Source organism: Martes martes (assembly GCF_963455335.1).
Source record: "Martes martes genome assembly, chromosome: 10".
Taxonomy (NCBI): Eukaryota; Metazoa; Chordata; class Mammalia; order Carnivora; family Mustelidae; genus Martes; species Martes martes.
Window position 1 is genome coordinate 47,521,626 of NC_137898.1, and position 22,032 is coordinate 47,543,657.

General features: G+C 38.2%; 1 protein-coding gene across 1 annotated transcript; it reads left to right on the forward strand.

Moving 5' to 3' along the window:
* Nucleotides 1-13,782: 13,782 nt before the first annotated feature.
* On the forward strand, nucleotides 13,783-16,540 carry PTH (parathyroid hormone; the record flags this gene model as incomplete). Its single annotated transcript, XM_080817121.1, is given in 4 exon segments — nucleotides 13,783-13,854; nucleotides 13,856-13,874; nucleotides 16,069-16,159; nucleotides 16,279-16,540. Coding segments are annotated over 4 exon segments (444 nt in total).
* Between the last annotated feature and the right edge of the window lie 5,492 nt (nucleotides 16,541-22,032).

A 22,032-nucleotide genomic window follows, 5' to 3' on the forward strand; every position in this document is an offset into this window, starting at 1 on the left:
TGTTTTTTCGTAAAAGTTGAAGACTTGTTTTGCCCTATTTGCCTTTAAGGAAGACCTTATTTGATTTGAGGGAAGCTACTTGGCGTGTTATATCCCAAATACCCATCCATTCTTTTTTGAGAAAATGGAAATGACATGGAAGCAGATGTTTTGGATGAAGGAGCTCAGTTTTCTTTTTGATTACGTAGCTTTGATGTGTGGCAGTGCTGCTCTGCAGAATTTGTACTTATTTGGGGGAAATTATTTTTTTCTTTGAGTGAATTAAAACAGCTTTATTGGGGTGCCTGGGTGGCTCAGTGGGTTAAGCCTCTGCCTTCAGCTCAGGACATGATCTCAGGGTCCTGGGATCGAGCCCCTCATTGGGCTTTCTGCTCAGCAGGGAGCCTGCTTCGCCCTCTCTCTCTCTGCCTGCCTCTCTGCCTACTTGTGATCTCTCTCTCTGTCAAATAAATAAATAAAAATATTTTTTAAAAAAGGAACAGCTTTATTGTTTTTTATTGTGGAAATAAAAGGTTTTCCTCCAAGAGATCTGGAAATCTGAAAAAAAAAAAGTACCAAAATGTGAGGTCCCAAACATTATCTGGAGCTGGAAAAAAGAATAGGAAGGAAGGAAGTAGACTGTGCCCGATTGGACTATGAGTGTCTACAGATAATTTGAAGACATAACCCAACTGTGCTGATATTGACATATTTTGATCTAATGAGACTGGATTTTTGTGGGCCTTCTGCATGGCAACCCCCTTGTGTATAGTAGAAGGGTTTTCTTCTGAATTAGGTATTGACCTAATTCTGGTCAATTGACCTATTGACCGAACTGACGAGAAGGTGACGGACGTGTAGCTAGGCATGTGACATCCCTCTAAGACCCTGACCAGATGTGTCTAAAGCTAGGTCTGAAGAGTCTGAGTGGCCACATTTTCAGCAATGGGTGTACATTGTTTCCTCTGTTCTGCTTGCCTCCATTATCAATGAAAGGAAGGGTTTGTTTCCTTCTCTTACTATCCACGCCAGAAGAGTGAGGGTGGCATGTGTTCAAGGACAGATGATAATCCCCACACTGCAGCACGTGATGGGCAAGAAATGAATGGCCATGCTTGTGGACAGAAAAGCGACATTCTGAGTCCATTAGCTTAACTAGGTGGCATACTCCATCGGGTTGGATTTGCAGAACACGTACGTAGGCTTCTCTGATGTTAAAACTACTGAAGGAAGAAAGCGTTATTAAGCGAGAGCACTTTCTTCAGTCAAGTGGGAGGGGCACAAAGTCTTCATCATTTCAATATTAAAGAAATCATTTCATATGCCCAGTCTGGGGAGATATAGACCTGTTAAGTCTGTGACAGCTACCCTGAAGAAGATAGAACGTGGAGTAAGCTATTTCCCCTCTCAGAGTTTCGGTTTCTTTGTTAGCATGTTAGTCTGTTTGGGCCTGCAAAAACAAACTACCTTAGACTGAATGGCGTATAAACAACAGAAGTTTATTTCTTAACTGGTTTCCTCGCCCATAGATGGCTATCTTCTCTTTATGTCCCCACATGTCAGAAAGAGGTAAGGGATAGCTCTGGAGCCTCTTCTAGACTAATCTAATTCATGAGAGCTCCACCGTCAAGACTTAATTACCTCCCAAAGGCCCCACTTCCAAATACACCACACTGGGGATTAGGTTTCCAGCATACGAATTTGGAAGGGATGCAGACATTCAGTCTACAGTAGTACCACGAAGATATTTGTTTAAATAATCTCTTACAATCCTAACAGGACGTGATTCTTTCAGGCTATCTCCCATGAATTGCTTTTGATCTAGTTGTAGTCACAAAATATGTATGTAAAACAGTTAAGCAATAATATAATTCCTTGCTCTAAGACTCAGCTAGAATGTTACCTCATCTAAGAAAATTTTCTTTCCACCCTCTCCATCCCTACCCCTAGCTAGATACTTTGGGTGTCGTAGTCAAGAAATTATCGCCAAATGTCATGAAGCTTTTCCCTATGTTTTCTTCTAAGAATTCTAGAAGTTTTAGCTTGTATGTTTAGATATTTGATCCATTTTGAGTAAGGTAAGAATCTAACTTTCAGTTTTTTGCATGTGGATGTCCAGTTCTCCCAACGCCACTTGTTGACAAGACTGTCCTTTCCCCCTTTGAATTGTCTTGGCACCCTTGTCAAAAGTCTTTTGCCCATGTATGCAAGGATTTATTTCTGTGTTCTCTATGCTATTCTATTGATCTTCATATCTGTCATTACACCAGTACCAACAGTGTTGATTGCCATACCTCTGTAATAAGTTCTGAAATCAGAAGGTGTTGTTTTCCAACTGTGTTCTTCTTTTCCAAAATTATTTTGGCTATCCAAGATCCCTTGAGATTCCATATGAATTTTAGAAAGATTTAAAAATATATATATATTTAAAGATTTTATTTATTTATTTGACAGACAGAGATCACAAGTAGGCAGAGAGGCAGGCAAAGAGAGAGGAAGGGAAGCAGGCTCCCCGCTGAGCAGAAGATCATGACCTGAGCCGAAGGCAGAGGCTTTAACCCACTGAGCCACCCAGGCGCCCCTAAAAAAGTATTTTTATTTATTTATTTGACAGAGAGAGACCCAGTGAGAGAGAAGGATTTTTTTAAAAGTATTTTTATTTATTTATTTGACAGAGAGAGACCCAGCGAGAGACACAAGCAAGGGGAGTGGGAGCAAGAAAAACAGGCTTCCCGCCGAACAGGGAAGAAACCCGATTCAGGGCTCAATCCCAGGACCCTGGGATCATGACCTGAGCCAAAGGCAGCCGCCTAACTACTGAGCCACCCAGGCACCCCTAGAAGGATTTTTCTATTTCTGCAAAAATGTCACTGAACTTCTGGTAGGGATTGCATTGAGTCTGTAGATTGCTTTGGGTTGTATTGACATCATAACAATATTAAGTCTCCAATCCATTACCATGGGATGTCTTGCTATGTATTGGTGTCTTTACTTTCAGCATTGTTTTGTAGCTATCACTATGCAAGTTTTTCACCTTCATGGTTAAGTTTATTCTTATGTATTTTATTCTTTTAATGTTATTGTAAATGAAATTGTTTTCTTGATTTCCTTTTTGGATTGTTACTGTGAGTGTAAATAAGTGTGACTGGTTTTTGTGTGTTGATTGTGTATCCTGCAATGTTGATGAATTTATTAGTTCTAACTGTGTATGTATGTTTGTGTGCATGTGTGTGTAATCTTCTGGATTTTCTACAGACATGATTATGTTGTCTATCTAATTATGTTATCTTTATTATCTTATTATGGTTAAGCTGCTTTTAATTTTTTGTCTTGCCTAATAGCTCTAAGACTTCCAGTACTATGTTGAATAGAAGTGGTTAAAGTCAACATCCTTATCTTGTTTCTGATCTTAGAGGAAAAGCTTTCAGTCTTTTATCATTGAGTATGATGTCAGCTGTGTGTTTTTCATATATGGCTTTTATTATGTTTCTTTCTTCTCTTTTTTTTGAAAGATTTTTATTTATTTATTTTAGAGAGAGCGAGCATGAGTCAGAGGGGCAGAGGGCGAGGGAGAGAGAATCCCAAGCAGACTCCACACCCAGCATGGAGCTGGATGCAGGCCTTGATCCCACGACACCAGGACCACCACCTGAGCCAAAACCAAGAGTCAGATGCCCAACGGTCTGCGCCAACCACTGCCCTGAGGTGGTTTCCTTTCAATCCCAGTTTGTTGAGTGTTTTTTATCATGAAAGCTTATTGGATTTTATTACATGCTTTTTCTGCATCACTTGAGATCATTATGTGTTTTTTTTCTTTTAATTCTGTAAATATGGTGGAGTACATTGATTTTTGTATGTTGAACCAACTATGCATTCCGGAAATAAATCCTGCTTGCTGATGGTGCATAACTGAACTCATTTTTAAACTAAATGAAATTCAGAATTTTATGCTCCTGCTAATTAGCTCTTGGGGAGCTTGAGAAGACCAAAATAATTTTAGAAATTAGAGAAACTAAATTTCCTCACATATAAATTATAGTATCGTGAACCCACTTTTTTTATACTGTTTTAGTGTGTGTGTCTGTGTGTGTGTTTGGGGGTGCATAGGTGGGCAATATACCATAATTATTATAAGATGGATTATGGGGTCATATTCTTCTGTTCAAATTGTATCCCTGTCACTATAGTTGGGTAACCCTGGACAAGTTTTAAACTTATTTATGGTTCAAATTTCTCAGTTGCAAAATACAGGTTAAAATAGTCCCGCTTTAGGATTGTTGTAAAGATTAAAGAGATAATGTGTATATAGCACTTAGAACAATCCCTGCCATCTAGTAAGTGTTCTATAACTATTATTATATTATTGCAATCTAATTAATGAAAGTTTGGAGTCTTTTGCTGAATCCAAGCTTAAAATCAGAATGTCAGCTAAACTATGTAGTGGCGAGGAAAGCATTCACAGCTGAAAAACTATAGACAGAGACCTTAATGCTAGATAAAAGATTGTCCTCTTTATCATTTCTGTGTGTCATCTTATTTACAACCAGAAAGAAACCAAGATGCCTATCCTTAAATGCTCCCTCAGGCAAAAAGAAATAATCTTCTAATCTGCAGTGATTGCATAGAAGTGTAGAAGTCTGACCTTGAAATTTCTTAGCACCCGCAGGAATAAGGTTCATACATGTTAACAGCCACATCTGCCTTTCCTCTCCACTCCAGTAGACCAAGTATTATCGCAAATCATATTTTTCTCTCTCCCCAACTAGAGCATATATTCCTCAAGGTTAGGGTCTGTGACTGACCTTTTCTATAATCTCATACCTCCAACACAGGACCTCAACCTTAACAGATATGTTTTGGGTTGAATTTCCTACTTTCATTCTTTTTTTTAAAGTTTTTATTTAAATTCCAATTAGTTAACATACAGTGTAATACTAATTTCCGGTGTACAATTTGGTGAGTCAACATTTCCATACACTACTCAGTGCTCATTGTGACAAATGCTCTTCTTGTTCCCTGTCACCTATTTCACCCATTCCCCCACCCCACTTTCATTCTTTGCACCTTTATTCTCTGCGGTTTGACATTGAGGAAAAAGCCATGGATGTAAGAGACACAGATGTAAACTCTGGCTATGTCCCCTCACTAGTTGAGTAAAGTTGAACCAGTAATTTCATAAGTCTAAGCTTCACTTTAAGACCAGAACAATATTTACTTCAAAGATACTGTGAGAACCAAATAAGACAATATGTAGTCTAAAGTGCTGTGGAAAGTGACAATAGATTAAAAAAAAAAAATTTTTTCCCTCTGAATTTTGCTGCATTAAGTCACCTCTCTAATTCTCAATTCATGAGCTTTTTTTTTTTTCCCTGACAGTTACACTCATTTATTTATCTTGCCTGCTATATCTCCTTGAATTTTTTTTAAATTGATGGACTTTATTTTTTAGAAGAGTTTTAGATTTACAGAGAATTTAAGCAGCTAGCACAGAGTTCCACTATACCATGCCCCCCCCCGATACACACATGGTTTCCCCTGCTATTAACATGTTATATTAGTATGGTAATTTGTTGTAATTAATAAGCCAACACAGTACATTTCAATTAAGTAAAGACCATAGCCCATTATTTCGTTAGTTTTTACCTAACGTCTTTTTTCTTTTTTTTACTTTATTTAATTTCTTTTCAGTGTAACAGAATTCATTGTTTATGCTTTTTTTCTGATCCAGGATCCCACCCAGGACACCACATTACATTTAGTCATCATGTCTCCTTAGACTCCTCTTGGGTGTGACAGTTTCTCAGACTTTCCTTGTTTCGATGACTTGACAGTTTTGAGGAGTACTGGTCAGGTATATTGTAGGATACCCCTCAATTAGAATTTACCTCATGTTTCTTCATGATTAGGCTGGGGATATGGGTTTTGGGAGCAAAATTACAGAGGTAAATGCCATTTTCATCACATAATATCAAGGGTATATTCTATCAACATGACTTACACTGTTGATGTTGACCTTGATCACAGGTAATGTTCTTCAGGTTTCTTCTATAAAGCTACTCTTTCTCCCCCTTTCTATACTGTATTCCTTGGAAGGAGTCACTCCACACTTAAGGAGTGGGGAGTTCTGTTCCCTCTCCCAAATATTTTTTAAAGCGAATACTTTGATGCATGGGTTGATTCTATAAGATAGAGATTTATGTTACTGACTGCCTTGCCCAGAGCCCCTTTTAAGGAAAGTTGCCCCTATCCACAGTCCCTGCTAAATGGACAGCCAGCCCCAGGACCATGATTGGGATAGACATGACCATCTAACCTCCAGTACTTATTCTGTTCAAACTAAATGATTAAATTATTTTTTGATTCTGTTGGTATTCAGTATTATTTAATTCTCTTACATTTAAAAACCCATTGACTCTGTTTAACAAAAAGAATCCTCAGTTTATTTGATGTATTGAAATTATACTTTCTGGGGCACCTGGGTGGCTCAGTGGTTTAAGCCTCTGCCTTCGGCTCAGGTCATGATCTCAGGGTCCTGGGATCGAGCCCCGCATCGGGCTCTCTGCTCAGCAGGAGCCTGCTTCCCCCTCTCTCTGTCTGCCTCTCTGCCTAGCTCTGATTTCTCTCTGTCAAATAAATAAAATTAAAAAAAAAAAAGAAATTATACTTTCTGAAGAAAAGTTTCCCCAAATTCTTGGCTTTTTAAATACTCATTGAGTGAAGCCTACTTATTTCTTTTTCATGGTTGTCAATATTTCTTTAACAGTAAGTTTATGCAAATTAAAAAAAAGAGCAAACAGTGTTATTAAAGTGCTCCATTGCTAAAAAGGGCTTATTGAATATATTAAAGAGTTGATGAGAATTAGACCCCTTTAAGTACTGGTTCTTAAAAGGAACAACATTGTTTATGAGCAGGAAAAGAAATTCCCACTCAAAGTAGACAAGGGGACAATGATTATGGCACTTGTCAGAGCTATTTTTCAAATGGATTACTCCCTTGAAGATTTTGATTGCTTTACATGGATATTCCCAAATACTCATCCAGAGGGGGGGACAAAGGAAATCAGTAAGTGTAGTGATGAGGAAGGGAATCACGACTGATGACAATGTGTTTTGTTTTGTTTTGTTTTCGTCAGTGGTCAACAGGTTTAAAGTCACTGATAAAGAGATGAAATATAATCCTCAAGAGTGGAAAAGCAGTTCCTGCCAGGACAGATGGATGGCATTGTAGGTATGGTATGTTTCAACAAATCAAATTGAAGAGGAGTTCTCAGAATTGTTGAGTTTATTTCAGTAGGTATTCAGGATACCAGCTCATATGATAATATTGAGCATGTTTTCTCATTACTGTATGTTCAATGCAGAAAAGAACAAAATCATTTGGATATAGAAGCCATGTTGCAATGTAATTGGAGCATAAACTGTAAGAAACCTTATATAAGAATTCTTTTCTGCAAAACAGGAAATAGTGAGAACAAGTCAATATTATTCAGGGAAATATGATTAAAGAGGTATGTACTTTAAATACTTATAATTTATCTTGGATAAACAAAAATAATTTTTAGCATAAGTATGTCCCATACACGATTTCCTTTTATCTCAGTGTACATATGCACAGGTAATTAGAAGTAATTCATATCTAACTGGGTGTCCTGTGGCATTTTTCAAATTCTTTTTTTTTAGTTGTGCAGAGAACATTTGAGAAGAGCTCTATCCTCTTAATAAAACTTTTTGTGCGTACAATATGTTATTATTGACTGGTGTCTTGTGTTTCTATTTGCTGAATCCGGTGACCCTAGTAATGTCAGGATCTGAACTCAGGTCTTGTGACTCTACATCTACTGTTCTTTCCCCTGTGATCTTCCTTCTAGGTGATTTCACAAACTAACCATCCACATGAGTACATTTGGAATTAAGTTTCACAGTGAATTTTTAAATACTTTATTGATGCCCTAGACATCTGGAGAATTTCCCTGCAGGGAAAATACAGAATCTCATCTTCTTGCCTCTCTTTGCGCCCATTAGAGCATCCGGACAGTTGTTGAGTTAAGCAATACTGAAGATTCTCTTCATTGTTGAAAGATGAAGTCAACAGCATTCTAGGTGTAGCTTTTAGAGCAGCTCTGTGGTGTTTGAAATGCCCTGCATTCGGCTTAGAAAGGACACAGAAATCTCCAAACTGGAAATATATCACTTTAACAGGATTCACCAAAACAATGTTATTATTGTTAATTATGGTTTTAGTCAGATGATGTATGCAATTGACAAAGTGCACAGATATACATCATTCTATTTGATCCTCACAGTAACTCTATGGGGATAATTTTTATTTATTTTTGTGTGGAAATTAAAGGTGTGCTATAAAATAAAACTTATCCTGGATCGTGCAACTAGTAAGGGCCAGAGCTTCAATCTTTGCCTTCATCTTCCATATTCAAGTCCTGAGCGTTGCTACTGCATGGTGCTGCTCAGTGTATGTGAGAAGAACGTAACTTCTGAGGCCACCATCAGTTTGTTAACTTGCGTAGGAGTCCACTCTCCAATCACATTCAGCACATTTTGTGACCAGTATTGCAAATATATGATTAGTCTTAAACGAATCTTAAACTAAAACGATTAGTTTAAATTTTACAATTCCTTGTGAAATTAGGAAATTCAGAGTGGATTTTATGAACATCCTCGCTACTGAGGCCTACTCCCTCAGAATTCTTTGCACTTTCAGTGGCTGGCAGATCTTGGAGGCAGAGAGCAGATTGGGCCCAGCTGCTCAATATTCTCCACGTTTATTAACTGGGGACTCCTGGAATGAGATAGACCCTCAGGGCAGGGAACACTTTCCCTTCAGACTGAGTTTCAACATGCATTTTTTGGAATGCCAATTCTATGCAAAACCCTTTCACAGATGATAGCTCATAGCTGAAAGCTCATAACTCAAAGGAGGGAAGGCAGTATTCTACTCTGAGATCTGGAAATGGGATCTGAAAAGTTAATATACTGTAACCTAAAAGGAAACAAAACAAAAACAAAAACAACAACAACAACAAAAAACCCAAAAAACGGGCCTAAATGTGAGACCTGAAACCATAAAACTAAAAGAAAACATAGGCAGTGTCTTAGCAACATATTTCTGGATATGCCACCTCCGGCAAGGGAAACAAAAGTAGCAATAAACTATTGGAACTATATGAAAATAAAAAACTTTTGCATAGCGAAGGAAACCATCAACAAAACAAAAAGGCAACCTACTGAATGGGAGAAAATATTTGTGGATGATATATCTGACAAGGAGTAAATATTCAAAATATGTAATGAACTTATACAGCTGAACACCAAAACTCCCCAAATAATCCAATTAAAAAATGGGCAGAGGACCTGAATAGGCATTTTTCCAAAGAAGACATCCAGATGGCCAAGAGACACATAAAAAGATGCTCAACATCACTCAACATTATACAAATCAAAACCGCAATGAGATACCACCTCCCATCAGTCAGAATGGCTAAAATAAAAAACACAAATAATACAAGTGTAGGTGAGGGTGTGGCAAAAAGGGAACCCTCTTACACTATTGGTGGGAATGTAACTCAGTGCTACCATTGTGGAAGACAGTACAGAAGTTCCTCAAAAAATTAAAAATAGAATTACCATATGATCCAGTAATTCTGCTACTGGGTTTTTAAAGAAATGAAAACACGAATTCAAAAAGATACTTGCACCTCTATGTGTACTGCAGCATTATTTACAATAGCCATGATATGGAAGCAACCTAATTGTCCATTGATAGATGAATGGAGAAAGAAGATGTGGTACACACACACACACACACACACACACACACACACACACGCATGCATATACACAATGGAATACTACTCGGCCATACAAGAGAATGATAACTTGCTATTTAAGACAGAATGAATGTACCTAGAGGATATTATATACAAGTGAAATAAGTCAGAGAAAGACAAATACCATATGATTTCACTTATGTATGGAATCTAATAAACGGGACAAATGAATAAACAAACAGAAACTGACTCATAAATGCAGAGAACGAACTGGTAGTTGTTGTGGGGGGGTAATGGGTAAAATAGGTGAAATTGGATTAAGTAATACAAACTTCTGGGGTACCTGAGTGGAGCAGTCAGTCAGTTAAGTGTCCCGCTCTTGGTTTCGGCTCAGGTCACCACCTTAGGGTCATGAGATCGAGCCCGTGTTGGACTCAGTGCTCAGTGTGGAGTCAGCTTGAGCTTCTTTCTCTCCCTCTCCCTCTCGCACCTGCACTTGGACTCTCTCTCTCTCAATAAATATTTTTAAAAAAAATATGAACTTCTAATTCTAAAATAAATAGGTCATGGAGAGGAAAAGTAAAGCATAGAGAATATACTCAATAATATTCTAATAATGGTGTATGGTGACAGAGAGTGACTAACTATACTTATCATGGTTAACATTGCATAACAAATAGAACTGTCAAATCACTATGTTGGGCACCTGAAGCTAATATAACACTGTATGTCCACTTCAATAATAAGACAATTTTAAAAAGAGCTCAGTAGTTCAACATCCCTGCAGGAATTTAAAGCAAAAGGGTAAGTCAACTGTATAGATACCATCTATAGACACCTAGGATCAGGAGAACTATAGCTGGATTTCCTGGCCTTGGAAGTTTCTTCTTGATGCCAAGTCCCCAAAGCCATACTAATTCCTATTGCACAAACAGAAGTAAAAATTATCACTCTAAAATTAAACCTCCCAGGGTGCCTGGGTGGCCCAGTTGGTTAAGCCTCTCCGCCTTCGCTCAGGTCATGATCTCAGGGTCCTGGGATCAAGCCCCGGATCAGGTTCTCTGCTCAGTAGGGAGTCTGCTTCCCCCGCACCCCCCGCTTGCCTCTCTGCCTACTTGTGATCTCTCTCACTCTCTGTCAAATAAATAAAAATAAGATCTTTAAAAAAAATTAAATTAAATTAAACCTCCCATAATGTAAGAGGAAACACGTGGTCCTTTTATCTTTCCCAGCTGTGAAGAATACAGTAGGTGGTCTGATCCTGGTTTCAGAGAACTGGAGAGCACTAAGAAAGGGCTGAGCTTTTCAAAGCAAAGAGCTGTGCTCAGCTTTTCTGTCAATGTGACATCAGCCTCCTGGGCCCACATAGCCCCTAGCCCTCTCATTTCTTAAATAATGTCCTTCTATCTAATGACTGCAGTCCCAGACCCTGATGGTTCAGATAAACAATGTGTCAAGTCTTGGCAGCGGTATCTCTTCTTGGTGGGAAGGTCAGAAAGTCCTTTAAAAAATCTGAGAGACACAAAAGTATTATTAACAGACATGAATTTAGAAAGGACTACAAGATAAAACTCGTCATCATAAACCCAAATGCCTTCCGCAGCTTGTACCTAAGGACCTTCTGTAGGGTTTTCCCTCAATCCCCCTCTTCTTCTACTAGCGGATAGTCCGTCTTCGTTGTCTCCATGCTTCTGCGCATGCTGTTCCCTCTGTTCTTTTTCACCTCTGGTGGAAAACTCAGTCATCCTGGGGAACATTTCAGCTTCTCTAAAATAGCTTCCAACAACTCTGGAAATTTAGTCACTTCCTCATCTGTGCTTGTATAAGCCCTTATTCATGCCTCTATTATAATACCTATCGCATCATATTGTAATTATGTGTTAAACTTGAGAGCAGAGCTCATGTCTCAATCATCTAGTGCTTAACGTAGCTTTTAGCTGATAGTAGATACACAATGCATTGTTTCAACAAGTGAACGCTGTTTAAATTGTTTGCTTTATTTGTCTGAAAAACGAATTTAATACTGTGGTTGTCTTTAATAGAAAAATTTATTCTTATTTACTTGCAGTAGGAGGAACACAGTAAAAGTACTAATTGCATTACTCCTGGAAGGCTGTCCATTATGTCAAACTTACCCAAAGAAGTGGGAAAAATTTACAAATTGAAATGTTAAACGTGGTGTTATAATGAAAATGTGGTTATAAAATCATTTGCATTTTCAAGTCTCCTTCCTCTCAACAGTACATAACCAAAAAGTGGTACACAAACATCACATGTAGACTTGGCATAAGAAGAGACCTTCAAAAAGACCAAAATCATGGATTTCTTACAGTCAAAAGGGATCTCTTGGTTGCCTATTCAACCCTCTGCTATGTATGAATCTCTATACTGACAAATGCTCATGTAGCTTCTACTTGAACACTTGCGGTGTGGGGGAACTCACTACTTAAGAAGGTGTTTGGTTCCCTCCTTTATTTTTTTTCAAGTAGGCTGCATACCCAGCATGGAATTCAACGTGGGGGGTGAACTCATGACCCTGAGATCAAGAACTGAGCTGAGATCAGGGGTTAAGATGCTTAACCTACTGAGCCACCTAGGTGCCCCTTGATTCCTTATTTTAAAATTAAAATGTCCAAGTTCACCTCAAATCTGCCTTCTTGTAATCTCTAACCATTGAACTCAGTCCTTCCTTCCCTAAACCACAGTGAATATTCCTTCCTTGTGATCGCGCCATCAAAAATTAAAAGCAGCTATCTATGGTCACCCCAAGTCTTTTCCAGACTTTTCCAGTTTCATTCAACTGCTTCTCATAGTCCATCTTCTGACTTTTCAGCAACCTGGTTCGTATCCTCTAGTCACGTTGCAGTTTGCCTGTAGCACTTCTAAAATGGAGTCTGGACATATGTTCCAGGTGAGGTTTGCCCAGCGAAGAGGATTAATACATATTGCTCATTCTAGACTCCGTACAGTTACTGTCCCAACTTGGACAGGCTTGTGCCTGATGTAGAGTCAAATCTTGACAATGGTTAGCAGGAAAGGGGATAACCTGCAGCCTGGATAGGACCAGAGCTAAGAAAACATATCTAATTCTGGGACATTAGTCAGAAAGCAAGCCGTCTAAGTGAACCCTGGATACACCCAGGGCATTCAAGGGGTTTTGAACTGATAGTTGGGGACACGGCTGTAGCAATATTTGAAGTCAGACAGGTGGCATTACTATGCCTCTGTTAGATTTTGGAGCAGGTCCATAATCATCCACAGGGAAACCTGAAAGTCAAGACCCAAACCCTGGGCAAAGAGGCTGCAAAAGGCTAGGCTAATTAAAGACTAGAATGCAAAGAAGAGCTACATTTCTAGGGGGAAACTGAGATAGCAAGAATCAGAATGGCTCTGAACTCATAAAGACCTCTGTTGAATTCCATCTTCTCCACTTTCCAATCCTTAGTTTCCTCATGTGAAAGCTGGGTTAATAACAGTATTTACTTTAAAGGATGGCTGTGAAGACTTCATGGGATGATACATATGAAGTCTGGCAGATAGTGCTTAGCAAGTGTTTTCCTTGCAAATTAAAATGCATAAGTGAAATTTAAGTAAATGAATTTTGAAGTAATTTCATGTTTAAAGCTTTAAAATTAATTACATACCAAGCATTTTCTAAAAATATTTTTAACACTTCCTTTAAGAAAATCACTGTCTATTTTTATTTTGAAAGATGACCAGGAATAATATGGATTGATTGAAAATGGCTTATAAACTAAGAATAACATAATGTGATTCTTTATAATCCTCACAATAATTATAACAATAGTGTGGTTATAACCAATACACTTACTTTCAAACAATAACTTTACCATAAATCTTTGAAATCAGTCTTTTTTAGAATGCAAATTCATTAATCCAGTCAGAATTATAATTCAATATTTGTTAGAAATCTTTGCATAAACCCTTTTCCCAGGCCCACGTTGTTTTCCTTGTAATATCCAATTATTTAATATTTAAGAGGAATGAGCACCGCCCAATGGGTGTGTGTGTGTGTGACTTTGAACCTATAGTTATAATCCAGAGAATTGGCTGTGACATCATCTGTGACAAGAAAAAAAGCTTCTCTTGGTTAGTGGAAGACATACATATAAAAGTCACACCTGAGGGTCTACAGTCCAATTCATCAGCTTTCACAAGCTGATTCAACTTCAAGAAAGCATCAGCTGCCAATACACCTGAAAGATCTTGTCACAAGACATAGTGTGGTAAGTAATCTTTAGTTTCTCTTTTCAATTTCATTTGAGATTTTTTTGAGATTTTTTTCATAATTGAGCACTTATATAATATATACTTTTTCTATAAAAATGCTCTTTGTTCAAGGGAAATTATTAAGGGACAGTTTGAATTCTTTTAACATATAATGCCACTTTACAAAATAAATGTATGCTGCTACAATGCTCTTAAGTCATTCAAGTCTTTCAAGATGCCTTGCTTTCTCTAAATTCATCTGAAATTACAGAAAAATAATTAAAATTTGGCATGATATGCTCTAATGATATCTTACTGAAATTTTGAAATAAAACAGCCTAGTGAGGAATGAGTAATTCTGATTTAAATAACCAATATAAATGTATTAAGTTGTGTTAAAATTCATTTTTCATACAGAATATCCTTATCTAGACTGTTTTATGACTCATAGAAAGCTCAAATCTGCATTGTCGTTGGAGAAATTCAGTTTCACTGGTGGATAATGTCTTTACATAAAATCTTTCCAAATTTGCTATTCTGAAAGACTATACATGAATTTTAAGGGTGTTTTATAACTGCCCCTTTGCTTTTTCATGGCATTCTTATACGAAGCTCTTCCTTCTGTTAAGAACAAGGAAGCCAAGGAGAGATGTCTTAAGTCACTAGGTGAATGTGACAAAGTAGGGCTAGATACCGATGCTCCTATCCTCTAGCTACAGTGTCTCTTCCTAGCATAAGCCACTGAAGAATCTTCATTTGTTGCTCCATCAGTAGCTTTATATTGCAGAATGAAAATAAATGTGGTAGATTATAATGTTTCTTATGCGACTTCCCTTTAAAATACGAGTACACAGCCATCCTGTGTATGTTAACATGGAGAACGTTTTCTTAACAAGAAAAAGCACTTCTGTAATAATAGGCTTTGCAATTACTGAAATGCAGATTAAGGTAAGACTATTCTATTTAGAGATGAAAAGCTTTATGAGCAAAAGAGGAAAGTGCTAACAATTAAACTCTAACAAGATTGCTAATAAAATGAGCTGAAAAAGAGGGATGCCAGAGTGCCTCAGTTGGTTAAGCAGCTGCCTTCGGCTCAGGTCATGATCCCAGGGTCCTGGAATTGAGTCCCGCATCGGGCTCCCTGCAGGGTGGGGGGCCTGCTTCTTCCTCTCCCTCTGCCACTCCTCTACTTGTGCTCTCTCTTTCTCTGATAAATAAATACAATCTTAAAAAAAAAAAAGCTGAAAAAGATAGACAACATTCCATATGGAGCCAAGGTTCTAAATCCGTAAACAAGTAATTAATTAGATGATTTTAAAATACACCCATACCTTCTTTGTAATGATAGAAGTGTACATTAATTCATTAAAAATCTCAAAATCAGAGCCTATTAAGTTGGTATTTATGGTTATTATTGCAGTGCCTGAAATGAGGTTGACTTATGAAAAAAGAAATTTGCTAAGTAAATAAACAATGTTAGCAATGTATCTGGTCAAGAGAATTAGCCATTTTCAGGGTGTCTGGCTGGCTCAGTCGGTTAAGCACCTGACTTTAGCTTCCAAGGTCCTGGGACCGAGCCCTGCTTGGGTTCCCTGCCCAGTGGGGAGTTTGCTTCTCGCTCTCTCTCTGCCCCTGCCCCCACTTGATCTGTCTATCAAATTAATAAATAAAATCTTTAAAAAGAGAGAGAGCAACAGCATTTTTAAGTAAATTAGAAGCACTTAATCATAACCAACATAAAATGTGGGAGGAAATTCTAAAAAGGAAGACTTCATTTCTCATGTGGTTTAAAATTCATATATTAAAACTTGCACAAAACTCTCAAAAAGATACTTGAGAAAGCAAAACTCATCTAATTTCTAAGTCAAATTATGCATATATATAATATATACTAATGTACCTGTAAAATAAAAGAGGCCAATTCTAAAAAGTCTTTCGTGAAAACCAATTCAATTAGTTGTTGTAACACTCTGCACAGTTGTATGGTTGTAATGATAACTAACTATAAATTTAATTGTACAGTTTGGCATGTTAAAAATATTTTTAAATACTTCCATTTTCCTTTTCCTTTTAGTGAAGATGATGTCTGCAAAAGACATGGTTAAAGTAATGATTGTCATGTTTGCAATTTGTTTTCTTGCGAAATCGGATGGGAAACCTGTTAAGTAAGTATTGTAATCTCTTCTGCATGGTGAGGGCATGGGAATTGGATTTCTGAGGTTGGCTTTGTGATCAGGAAGGGGAGAGCTAATGGAGTGGTCCTCCCTGTTTCTGTTCCCTCCAGGAAAAGATCTGTGAGTGAGATACAGTTCATGCATAACCTGGGCAAACACCTGAGCTCCATGGAGAGGGTGGAATGGCTGAGGAAGAAGCTGCAGGATGTGCACAACTTTGTTGCCCTTGGAGCTCCAATAGTGCACAGAGACGCTGGGTCCCAGAGACCCCGGAAAAAGGAAGACAACGTCCTGGTTGAGAACCATCAAAAAAGTCTTGGAGAAGCAGACAAAGCTGATGTGGATGTATTAATTAAAGCTAAATCCCAGTGACTACGGATATACCAGAGCCCTGCAGTAAACAGCAGGGCAACAATAGGGCAACAATATTACATGCTGCTAACATTTTCAAGCTCTTAAGCTTAATAAACATCAAAATTTACATCTAATCCATTGTAGCCATGATGGCTGAAATTTAATTGATTATTTTGATTCTACTTTAATTCATTTAAAAGCTCTTTTAATTATTCTATTTCTATTGTTTATTCTTTTTAAAGTATGTTTTTGCATAATTTATAAAAGAATAAAATTGCACTTTTTAACCTCTCTCCCATCTTATGATGCAAAATAAAAATTTAATGATCATAATTTTAAATAAATGAAGCTGAGTATTTCTCACTTGTTGTAAGAATGCTCTCTGGCGTTATGAGTAATACCAAAATGTTTAAATTGACCTTGGGTAGGAAGAATAATGCAAGATGTTTTTTCAATCACTCCCATATTTGAACATCATCCTTTTAATATTACCAAAGTACTAGGTCCCCAGATCCCCACTACCTGGATACTATTGTCCTCTTCATTTCAGTAGAAGAAATGTTCAGCAAGGAAAGGCAGAAAGTCGTCTGAAACTTGAAAAAGCATTTGTCTATACACTAGTCTAGATCCCAAATTGCAAAGAACAGAAATTTTGCATTTATTAGAACATAATTTCATTCACATGTCATTTGACAAATGTCAATTTAGTGTCCATTATTTGTCATGTACTGAATTAGACACTGGACATAACACCGGTAAGCAAAATGGACACAATTCCTATCTTCTTATTTTTTTTTTAAAGATTTTATTTATTTATTTATTTGACAGAGAGAGAGACAGAGAGCACAAGCAGGCAGAGAGGCAGGCAGAAACAGAGAGAGAAGCAGGCTCCCCACTGAGCAAGGAGCCCGATGCGGGGCTCGATCCCAGGACTCTGAGATCATGATCCGAGCCGAAGGCAGAGGCTTAACCCACTGAGCCACCCAGGCGCCCCTATAATTCCTATCTTAATGGGGCCTACAATTTAGTAGGAAAGACAGACATTAATTCATTATTAGCTTTGATAAGCTCTATGAAAGAAAAGTACAAGATACTCCAGAAGTGTATAACACAGAGCGCTGTTCTATTTAGATCAATGCTGTCCTACAGAATTTTCTGTGACGATGGGCATGTTCTATATTCTGTGCTGTCCAATTCAGTGTCTCCATGTGCAATGAAAATGTGCCTTGTGTGGGCCCCTGGCTGTCTCAGTCAGTAGAGCACATGACTCTTGATCTCGGGGTTATGAGTTTGAGCACTACATTGGGTATACAGATTACTAATAAAAATATACTTTAAAAAGTGTTCAAAAAAAATAAAATATGCCTTGTGTCACTGAGGACTAAGATCCCATCCTGGCCTCAAAGAATTCATGTTTGAATGAGGAAGGCAGAGATCTAAGCAAGTACTTGCAATATTACATGTGAAATGCAAAACAATGATACACAGAGAAGGGAACAGATCTTATTGATGTAGGGAATAATTGAGATGTGACTGAAATGGTAAGCAAATTTTGCAAAATGTAGAAGAATATTAACAAATGCTGGGCATCCTGGTGGAATCAACAAGGCTTTGGTTTAAAAGCAGAGAACAAAATCTACGGTTTAAATCGGAAGGGATTCCGGGTGCCCGGGTGGCTCAGTGTGTTAAGCCTCTGCCTTCGGCTCAGGTCATGATCTCAGGGTCCTGGGATCGAACCCTGCATCAGGGTCTCTGCTCAGCAGGAAGCCTGCTTCCCCTTCTCTCTACCTGCCTCTCTGCCTACTTGTGATCTCTGTCTGCCAAATAAGTAAATAAATAAAATCTTAAAAAAAAATAAATAGGAAGGGATTCGTTACAAAATCATTGAGAAGGCTGATGAAAATAGACTCTTCGTTAAACTTGGAGGAAAAACTCACAAAGTTATCAAGAGAGTTGTTCTCTTCTAATGTCAGTAGTTGAATGATACTATCCTGAGACTGCCTTGATCAGGAGGCAGCTGCTTCTACTACTATTCCAGATACAAGCTGTACCTGCTATGACCAACCCCAGTAAAAACAGATGTCAAGCACTTCCTTTCTTGATATCTAGTGTGCCTTGCTGCTGGGATCTGCTAGCACTAGCACAACAAAATCTAACCCCTCCACAACAGTGCTTGCCGGCAGAAAGGGAGAAGTAACAGAATCACCTTACTTAAGCCTGCCCAATCTCACAGGAGTGCATATGATAGGCTGAAACTAAACCTCTTCCGGAACCTCAGCTGCAGAGGGGTCTGGGGAATGTAGTTTTTAGTTTTCCAGCCTACTAATACAAAAACAAGCACTAAAAGATGGTGTGGACAGTGCCTCCAGCCCCTTGGTAGTGTCAAGCCTCAATGAATATTCCTCTTTTTTTTTTTTTTTTTTTTTTAAAGTAGGCTCCATGCCCAGCATGGAGCCCAAGGTAGGGCTCGAAATCACAACCCTGTGATCAAGACCTAAGCTGAGATCAAGAGTCAGTTGCTTTACCAACTGAGGTACCCAGGCACCCCCTCAATGACTCTTCTTGATTTTTGCCCCCTGATGGAACTGTGTGAGAATTTCCATGGGATATTTACCCAGGCGTGGAATCCTGATACATAAACAAGCTTTTCAACACTGCTTGTGAATCACATGTGCAGTTTCTATTCCCACTGGAAGAACAAGGCATTTCTGCCTATTTCCACCTGCAACTGGAAGTATATACGTTTATGAAAAGGGTTGTCACATTGATGGTAAATGATAACTTATCGTTTTAATTTGCCTACCTCTGATTTGTACTGAGATTGAACTTTTCTCTGTATTTTGGCCACTTGGGCTTCCCTGTCTGTGAACTTTTATTTTTAATATTTTTGCCAATTTTTAATTTGTTTTCTGGCCCTATTAATGTTGAGTTCTTTGCAGATTCTAATACAAATTCCTCATTGCTTTTCAATGTCACAGACATTTTCTTCCAGTGTATCATGTATTTACTAACTCTATGCTTAATTTTGATGAACACAAATACATCAATTTTTCACCTAGTGTTTGTGTTTTGGAGTGTTACTGAAGAAGTCTTTCCTCAATCCTAGGTCACAAAGTTATCTTATATCTGCTTTAGAGTTTTACCTTTCACTTTTAAGTATTTATTGTTCTGGAGTCTAATTTTTTGTATGACAAAATGTTATGTTGGAACTTTATTATTTTTAAATATGGACAGTGCTCTAAATACCATCTTTAAACATTTTTTTAATGATTTTATTTTATTTGAGAGAGAGAGCACAAGTAGGTGGAGTGGCAGAGGGAGAAGGAGAAGCAGGCTCCCCACTGAACAGGGAGCCCAGTGCCAGGCTTGATGCAAGGACCCTGGGACCAGGACCTGAGCTGAAGGCAGATGCTTACCTGACTGAGCCACCCAGGCATCCCTATCAAATGATTTTTTATTTCCCCATAGCTTTGTAGATAATTTTAAAGATATATCTTAAGTTCCCATGCAAATACAGGTTTGTTTATCACTTTTAGGGAGAGAAAAATTGCTTTACTCTGCTCTTTGAATCAATTTTTAGTCCCTGAAAGGTCAGTATCAGATGGGGGCGCACAAGTAACTCTTCCATGACTTTCTCCCATTGATTAATTTAACCCTTGGATAATGTGTCCCTTTGAATGTCTCCAGCACTGTCATTCTCCTCCCCATTTGGCCTATACACAAGAAACCTTTCTTCCCAAGCCTTCAAGGATTGGACCTGTGAGTATCCAACACAGACTACACAGAATTTGACAGAAACAAGATCTTGGTTCCATTTTGAAGCAGCCGTTCATGGAGGTGGCCCCTCCAAGGACATGCTGAAGGAAGAAACAACCTGCCCTTAAACTGGGCCTGTTGGGTCTAGTTCAACTTCATCCCAAGCAGAGCCCAATATTTAGAATAGTCAGGTTCTAAAATCAATGATTAATTTTGCAATTCTTATCCTAAAGTTTCCTTTTTGGTAAAACCAATTGGATAGTTTTCTCAACCATGTAAACTCCTGGTACTATTAGAAGAGTTCAAGAGTGTATAATTTATCAGTTTCACTCTATATGCTCTTCTTTTTGGACAAAGATCACATCTCCTTGAGAGGACTATGGCCAGATTGCAACATCTGTAGCTTCCCTGGCACAGATCTTCATGGGTTGTACATTCTCACAGTCTCTTAGGATCCCAGGACAGAAAAGTAGATGAAGAGGTTCTTGGGAAGATATATTTATGAAGGTGTGTACCTGGAAACCATAAGTGGCATTGAAAAATGAATTGTCTTTCAGGTTGCAGTCCAGGAAAATCCCCACCTCTGCAAGTTTGGGTTCATGTGGAGAACGTTCTCAGTGTCTGTGTTGACAGTGACTTCATGTCCCTGCTTGAGGCTCACAACCCAGAACCCCAGCAAACATCCACAGCCCATTCCAGTGTTTCTCCAACTTCTATGCCCTGTAGTGGCAGCCAGAGGTGAAGCAGGAGGACCCCAGGACACAAAAAAAATAGAGATGAATGTTTTGGCACTCTCTGGTGGTCTCACTGCATCTACCCACTCCCATGCTCTGCATGTCATTATGAGAAAATGAGCAAGTCATTGGTTGTGGCTAGATCCAGAATCATATTCACAGAGAATCTTACATCCAGCACTACCTGCTTATCAAAGACATCATCACTTTGATTTCAGCCACCCATTTCCTCAGGGCCATGTAAGTCTGGATTCTCTGGATTCAAGAGATGTCAAGACATTGGGGACAAATGGAAAGGTTATCCTGATCCTCTTTCTCCAAATGCTTGAAGCAGGGGAAGCAGAAGTGCTGTTTGCAGAATGTCAAACAGGCATCTTGGAACATGGAGCGTGATGAGGGAACATGTTGATTCTTTTCTGAGTTTTTCATGGCTCCCATTTCAATGTGGCTGTTCTCAGTTTTGTGCTTCTCTGAGGTACTGCAACTTCTTAACTGGATTTTAGACTTCTCATAAAAATATTTCGCCCTGCCTGTCAAATTCCTCATATCAGAGAGATCATATGATAATGATCTTTCTCTGATTGACTTACTTCGCTTAGCCTAATACCCTTTAATTCCAACCGCATCATTGCAAATGGCAAGACTTCTTTTTTGATGGCTATATAATATTCCATTGTATATATACAATGGATGTGTGTGTGTATACATACATACATACATACATATATATATACATACATATATACATATATATACATATATATATACATACATATATATATGTATGTATGTATGTATGTATACACACATGTATACCACATCTTCTTTATCCATTCATCTTTTGATGGACATCTGGGTTCTTTCCATAGTTTGGCTATTGTGGACATTGCGGCTATGAACACTGGGGTGCAGATGCCCCTTTGGATCACTACCTTTGTGTCTTTGAGGTAAATACACAGTAGTGCAATTGCTGGGTTGTAGGGTAGCTCTATTTTCAACTTTTTGAGGAATCTCCATAGT